The 8,122-nt window shown below is 36.9% G+C and overlaps 1 protein-coding gene across 1 annotated transcript; it reads right to left on the bottom strand.

Moving 5' to 3' along the window:
• Positions 1-5,758: 5,758 nt before the first annotated feature.
• Positions 5,759-6,343, bottom strand: LOC145139448 (uncharacterized). Its single transcript, XM_079073267.1, has one exon. The coding sequence runs from the start codon at positions 6,341-6,343 to the stop codon at positions 5,759-5,761; it is 585 nt and encodes a 194-aa protein (XP_078929393.1).
• Between the last annotated feature and the right edge of the window lie 1,779 nt (positions 6,344-8,122).

The following is an 8,122-nucleotide window of genomic DNA, read 5'->3' as shown; positions in this document are numbered from 1 at the left end:
GTAATTACTAAACCCTTATTTTAGTTCTTATTTGATAGATCTAGGGTTTGTAAGTCTTGGATTCATTCCATGTACAATAGAGAAACCTAGATCCAAGCATTAGGGTTTGTATGAGCACATAGGATTGTTCTTATGCTTAAAACCCATCAATGCACTCACTCAACTTTATGTTGATACTCTCTTTTCAAATTACTTGTATTCTCAAGGAACCAGTAGGCAGGTACACCCCGAGCTTTTGAGAAGATGGAGCTATTTATGTCTTGTCTTCTTCCTTTGTACAACTATTTAGTTTCATAATACAAGGTTGAAACACATGTAAATATTTATACTTTTAAATACAGTGGTTGTTTGTACTCTGATTACTATAATGCATGTGTTGTGATACTACAAATGAAGTCCTCCACCCCCGGACGTTTCCGCCGTCTGGTTTGGGGGTGTGACAGATTATGATATGAATGAATTTGAAATGGCCATGAAGGAATTTCATGGCATGTTTAGGGCCTTTTGGAACTAACATGGTAAATCATATAAATTCCAACTTCAAATATGCACCTATAATTGCTGCCATGTGTAACATCTAAATTCCCGAGGTACTTTACATTTTGTAAATTTGGTCTTTTTATTGGATTTCCACAACGTGGTAGTGATACACCACAACGTGGCAAGTCAAGATCAACCCGTGTGTTCATTTAAGCCACCTCGGCGTGGCAGTAAATGCCATGGCATGGCAACTGGCAAATGAAAAACCCTATTTTATATGTTTTTCTCCCTATTTAAAGAAGTAAAGGGGCTAGGGTTTTCTCACCCTCAGCCTCCATCAGACCTGTGAGACCCTAATCTCTCTTTCTCCCTCATTTGGTCCCTTTGTGGTGTTCATGAAGCCTTGGAAGGAAGAAGGAAGAAGAAGTAAGCTTGGATTCAACAACCTAGCCCCCATCCTTTGTGTTAGAAATCTTTTGAACCCTTGTAAGTATCCAAGAATCATTTTTTAATCAAACTAGATTGCTACATCTTATGCTTTTGTCCCTTAATCTTCATGTTTTATGAGTTTGAAATGAGGGGATCTCATAAAGCTTGCAACTTTATGAATCTATGAGACTTTGGTATGATTATTAATTTGAACCTGGTGTCTTGATGGTTTTTGATCCATGCATGAGTTTTCCATAGAAAAACCCTCCTTTTAGCTCAATATGGCTTCAAGACATGCATTGGACATGCATGTCTAAAAAGCACCAACTTTCAGGTTGGAGTAGGTATTAGAAAATGTTCTAGAGTAAATGATCTATGGACCCTTTGGAATAAGTGCTTAATGGGGAAAGTCATGTCATTTCTAGCTCCTTTGAATCTAGGGTTTGGGATTTTGACCTTATGGAAGGTCTTATTGGGTAAAGTTGGAAACTTTATCCTTTTAGACCTTGTTTCAGACCAGATCTGGAATTTAGAGCTTTTCGGATCGAAGGAAATAGCTTAATCTATTAAGCTGCTAAAAACCCAGTGGCCACGACGTGTCAATGGGAAATTCGTGAATGCTTGTTACTAGCGGGGCCACGGTGTAGCCATAGGTGGCCACGACATGGCGGTTGACCAAAGTCAACTTTGACCGTTGACTTTGACAATTGACCTTTCACTTGAGCTGACTTCTGATTAAGCACCTATTTTAGAGGAAGAGCTCAAGGTTAATTTTGGTTGGACAAATTAGGTGGTGCGTAGCAGCGGTACTCTATCAGTGAGAGCAGTAGCAGTAGAGCATTTTCTGTGAGGTGAGTCTCCTCACTATGCTTGTGGGTCAAAGGCACCAATGTTGGCCCACCAATTTGTTTATGTAGAATGCTAGATGATATATAAATCATACATGTTTTTATGATTAAGTTGAAATAGACCCTAAGGATGGGCCCGTATTTGTATGACTGGGTTGAAATAGACCCTAGGGTTGGGCCCCAGGCCTGGGCCCATGAGTATATAATAGGGTTGGAAGAAACCCTAGGGTTGCGCCCCATGACTAGGCCCATAATTGTGTCAAGGGTTGGAATATACCCCAAGGCTAGGCCCATATGTATGTTTGGTATGTGGTACTTTGGGGAACTCACTAAGACCGATGCTTACAGTTTATGTTTATGGTTTCAGGTACTTCCAGTACGAAAGGGAAAGGCTCGACATGATGGCACACCATCTTCCCGTCATGATTTCAACATTTTTTTAGTCTGATGTTCTGGATATTGTACATTGTGATTGACTTGGAACTATTTGATGATTGAAACTATCTATTTTATAATAAAAAATTTCATCACTATTTATGGGATGTTACAAGTTGGTATCAGAGCCTTGGTTTGAGGGATTCAGACACACTTTCGGGAGTGTCAGAACTCAAACTAAGGAAATGATAATCTTTTCAAAAAAAATTAATTTCTAAAAAGGATTCTTAATAAGTAAAAAGGGGGTGTGATGTGTGAAATCAACCTAACTCAGGTAAGTGGTTCCCAAATTATCCATACCCATGTATTGTGATTAGTATGCCTAATATGTGAATTTCATGCTAGAATAGAGCTAAGGATACCTACGGGAATTATATGAGAAAATTGCTTGATTTGCGTGTGTTGGGTTTTATTAGAAAACTAGTTTCAAAAACTACAAATAATGGCAAATGGAAGACTTGAGTTTTATAAATAACATAAACATTTTATCACCCAGCAAGGATCATCTTGCAAGTAGAACAAAGATTTAAAGAACAACCATAGAAGGAAGAAGAAGCAACAACCTTTGAAGAACTTTGGGTCCTCTAGGGGAGGCTTGGAAGTTGATGGAGAGAGGATGAACCCTTGAGACACCTGTAATGTTCCAACTTGATTAGAATGCAATTTCTTATGCTAACTCTTAAGTTTAGAACATATACACAAGTATATGCTCTAAGAGAGCAAAAACAAGTAACAAATCTTCAAGAACTTCAAAGGCTAGAGAAGAGGTGGAGAGGGAGCTTGTGCTCTCGGTTTTGCAAGAAAGAAGTGATAGCAAAAGTGCAAGAGTGCATAAATCATACACTTAATCTAAAGATCTTCATCCAATAAGAACTTTAGACAAGCTTGTCCCATGCATGCACCATGCTTTGACTTCTTTTGATTAAACTAATAAGAAAACCATGTCTCTCTTTTCCCCCTAGTATAGCCGGCCATAAAGTGGAAAAAAGAAAAAGAAGAGTTTATATTTTATAAACTCAAAGTTTATACGATATAAACCTTGTCTTTTCCTAAAAGACAAAAGGCTTTCCAATTCCAAAATATGTACATGACTTATTAATTCTTACCTTATGAAATAATGTGTTACATGTATTGTAAAATAATTATTTCCTTGAAATAAATATTTTCCCAATTTATTATAAGAGTTTATGAATATTTATAAAAATCAATTTCTAATAAATAATCAATTGTATCAAGTTGTTGTTAGTGTGACCCTTAGGATCATATGTTATTTAGCAATATCATTTTAATATGACTCTTGAGCATACTAGATCCTTCAATCTCCTACTTGCGCAAGAATCATATCAAATGTATATAGACAGTGGTGAATGTCTAGCAACATTTCACTGCCCCCAAACATATGACATAGTGCCTTTCCATCAACGTCCAATTCCCCAAAAGCCTTAAGGCTACAATCGGTGAGTAAGGTAAGTTTATCATTTATCCCTTTGCTACAGACATCATGTTGAACATGAGATATAGATCACAGTCAATCTCATATAAATGTTCAACTTTACATCAGGCCTTAGATGTCTAACTCTCAACGAAAAAGAGGAACAAATCTCATCTTCACTACATACGCCTCTTGCATGGTTTACATCATGCCCAATAATAGCTTTTATAACTGCCTGTTTAAAGAACAACATTTGACTATATCAAAGCATAACATTCCCCACACTCAAGTCCCATATATGTATCTCAGGTATTAAGGATATACAAATAGTACCTTCATCAAGTATCATTCATGACAGTGATCCACGAAATGATCTTGAACGGGTCATTCCAATACTCGCTCTCTAGCAAGTACCTATGAAACAGGTTACAACGCTTTGTCAACCATTCCAATTCATATTAGTCTTAATTTATTTTTGTTCCCACAATAATAATAACCGACTATGGATTTTAGATTGAATAAATTTACTCATGGATTAAACATGTTAATAAAGAACACAACAAATATTTAATGAAAAGATCATATGCCATATATATCATAGTTATTACAATAGATGATGTTATAATGTCTTAATACTCAACACTAATACATAGATCAAAGCCAATCACTAGAATAGTGCAACCCTATTCCTCGAGCATTACCTTCAAACTTGGCTTGAGGAAGGGGCTTCGTGAAAGGGTCCACCAAATTTTGATCAGTGTGAACTTTGGGAATACTAATTTTACCTTCTTCAACTTTATAGCGGATGAAGTTGAATCTTCGGCTAATATGCCTGGTCTTCTTGTGTGATCTGGGTTCTTTTGCCAAAGCAATAGCACCCTTATTGTCACAGAAAATGTCTAAGGGGTCCTGAATGGTAGGGACTACCATTAGATCTACAATGAATTTCTTCATCCAAGCAGCCTCTTGTGCAGCTTCAGAAGCAGCAATGTATTCTGACTCTGTAGTGGATTGTGCAACAACACTTTGCTTGGAGCTTTTCCAAGATACCACACCCCCATTGATAATGAACACATATCATGATTGTGATTTGCAATCATATCGATCATTTGTGAAGGAAGCATCAGTGTAGCACTTTACACTTAAGCTTTCTTCCACGCCTCCATAAACGAGGAACATATCCTTAGTTCTTCGTAAGTACTTGAGAATGTTCTTTACAGCTGTCCAATGACTTTCCCCTGGATTTTGTTCGAATTTGCTTACCATGCTCATAACATAAGCAAGATAAGGTCTTGTACAGTTCATGGCGTACATGATGGATCCAATTGCAGAAGCATATGGAACATCCTTCATCTTGTCTAGCTCAGTCTTTGTGCTAGGACATTGAGATGAACTTAGTATAGTGCCATGCACCATAGTTACAAATCCTCTCTTAGAGTTTTCCATATTGAACCATTTCAACACTTTCTCAATATATATACTTTGGCTTAAACCTATTAATCGTTTCGATCTATCTCTATAGATTTTGATTCCAAGAATGTATTGTGCCTCACCTAGGTCCTTCATTGAGAAGCACTTTTCAAGCCATGTCTTTACACCTTGTAAAGTTGGAATGTGATATCCCATGATTAATATGTCATCCACATATAGGAACAAGAATGTCACCGAGCTCCCACTAGTTTTCATGTAGACACAAGATTCATCTTCATTTCTAATAAAACCACACTTTGTGATATTATCATCGAAACGATGGTTCCAATTACGAGATGCTTGTTTTAATCCATAAATGGATCTCTTGAGCTTACACACTCTATTATGATGTTTTTGGTAGACAAAACCTTCGGGCTGAACTATATAGACATCTTCTTCCAAGTTCCCATTTAGAAAAGCGGTTTTGACATCCATTTTCCATATCTCAGTCATAATATGCAGCTATGTCAAGTAGTATCCTAATAGATTTAATCATAGCTACTGGTGAAAAGGTTTCATCATAATCAACCCCATGAGTTTGAGTGATACCTCTAGCAACAAGTCTTGCTTTGAATGTGTGTAAATTGCCATCCATTTCAGTCTTCTTCTTGAAGATCCACTTACTTACAATAGTCTTGCTATTGGGAGGAAGTTCAACCAAATATCAGACTTGATTTTCTCTCATGCATTGCATCTCTGCGTTCATGGCTTCAAGCCACTTGTCAGATTCGGGATCTAACATTGCATATCGGTAGTTGATGGGCTCATCAGCATTCATCATCATGAAACACTCGTCAATGAGAAATCCATATCTTTCAGTTTCATGATGAGTTCTACTGGATCTAAGAATGCCTTGTGTTTCAACAGGTTGAAGGACAATGATCTCTTCATCTTCAACAACCTCTTGTTCAGTACTAGTGCCAACTAAAGCTGCATCGGGTTGAGGTTCTTGATCTTCTTCAAGTTCCACGCGCCTCCCACTTGCCTCATCCATTAGAAACTTGCTTTCTAAGAATTCAGCCTTTCGTGAGATAAATATCTTATTCTCACTAGGAATGTAGAAGTAATATCCTAAACAATCTTTAGGATATCCTACAAAGATGCATTTGGTAGATCTTGGCTCAAGTTTGCTTGAAGTCTCTTGTCTAACATAAGCTTCACAACCCCAAACTTTCATATAAGATAAGGATGGAGCCCTTCCATACCACATCTCATAAGGTGTTTTCTCTACCTTTTTAGTTGGTGCCATATTCAAGATACGGGCTACGGTTAGTAAAGCATAACTCCAAAATGATAAAGGAAGAGTACTTCGACTCATCATAGGTCGAAGCATATCAAGTAAGGTCCGATTTCTCCTCTCATAAACACCATTAAGTTGTTGTGTTCTAGGTGGAGTGAGTTGTGAGATAATCCCAAGACTCCTTAGATGTTCTTGGAACTCTTGGCTCAAGTACTCGCCTCCTCTATCCGAACGAAGGATTTTGATTGTTTTGTCGAGTTGATTTTCAACTTCACTTTGAAACAATTTAAACTTTTCAAATGCTTCATGTTTATGTTTCATCAAATACACATAAATAAAATGACTAAAGTGGTCATTGAAGGTGATGTAATTGTTGGATTAGGTGTCTAAGTTCATAACTATTTCTGGAATGCACTTGACCCGGTTGGCATGGTCCATTTGGGTTGCATGGCATTGCAACACTTGGATAGACTAAATAAGAGAAAGGACACTTATGGTTTATTAATATATTATAAGTTATAATATATTAATAATATTATTTAATTTGTATTGATCAAGAATTAATTTGGTGATCAAAAGGAGACTAATTAAATATGTGGGGTTGATTGTGTAAATCATTCATTGTTATATAGTGGGCTAATGATCCATGGTTTATTAAGTTGGGCTAAAATCCATAAGGTGCTCCATGGATAGTCCATGGAGGTTATAAACCCATGGGTCATGGAATATGAAAAGCCATGCACATTAGGGTTTACATGGAGTAACCCTACATGTGGCACACTATATAAGAAGATCCATGGCTAGCAAAATTGGCCACTAAGAAAGAACATGAGGGCTAGCCGATTTTGAGTGAGTGTGGACTTCTCTCAAAGTTATTCCAAGAGTTGTGGTGTTGTGTGAAACATTTGAGGCATCACACTTGAGGTTCTAGGCTCATAAGGTTCTCAAGGAATCCAAGCAACAAGAAAGGTATGTTCTCCTACTAGCTTTTATGTTTCAAAGTTCCCCATGCCATGCTAGTTAGGTTAAGAACCTTGGAAAATCAAATTTGCATGTATCTTAGTAAAACATAGATCCAAGGTTTCTAGGGTTGCATGTACACCTTAGGAGTGTTAGAATGCTCAAAACCCTTCAGTGGTATCAGAGCCTAGGCTTGTTTTCTTGATACTTGATGCAAATTGTTGAAAAAACTCAAGATTTTTGCATTCTGCTGAGTGAACTCGCCGAGTCCATGGGGGGACTCGACGAGTCCATGTGTTATTTCATCCTACTTGTCGAGTAGGTTCTTGCACTCGACGAGTAGGAGGCCCTGAATGCAGATTTTCGAGTTTTGCTGCTGGAAATGGACTAGAAACATTACCCTAAACTGTTTTGGTCTTATAAAACTTGTTTTAGATGGTGTCATGGTTATGCTAATCCATTTACGATGGCTATTATCAAAATTTCAAGTTTTATATGTGTTTATATGATTCTTGAAATGGTTGATATGAATGTTCATAAACGTATGAGTTTTAGTAGATCATAGGAATTATTTGCAAATTGTTTGTTAGTTAATTTTTGATCATTATGTGTTTTAATGGAATCCATAATTTGTCCTCAAGTTATGGATTACCAAAAGTCACTCCTTTTAAAGTCCATTCATGAACATATAGTTTACATAAAATGAAAAGTCTTCATTTTAATAAACTAATAACTCATAAGTTATGAAGTTGAAAAGTTTTAAATAGTTACAAAACTTGCCTTCAAGTTTTGGAACATGTAAAGTCACTTTAGAAAACTTTAGTTCCA

Source organism: Lactuca virosa, chromosome 9 (genome assembly GCF_052849685.1).
Source record: "Lactuca virosa cultivar CGN04683 chromosome 9, Lactuca_virosa_CGN04683_v6, whole genome shotgun sequence".
Classification (NCBI taxonomy): domain Eukaryota; kingdom Viridiplantae; phylum Streptophyta; class Magnoliopsida; order Asterales; family Asteraceae; genus Lactuca; species Lactuca virosa.
Note: the sequence above shows the minus strand (reverse complement) of the source record. Positions and strands in the feature narration are given on the sequence as shown.

Bases quoted from the DNA above. Each gene is read 5' to 3' on its own strand.
- LOC145139448 (XM_079073267.1), bottom strand. From the start codon at position 6,343: ATGGCACCAACTAAAAAGGTAGAGAAAACACCTTATGAGATGTGGTAT.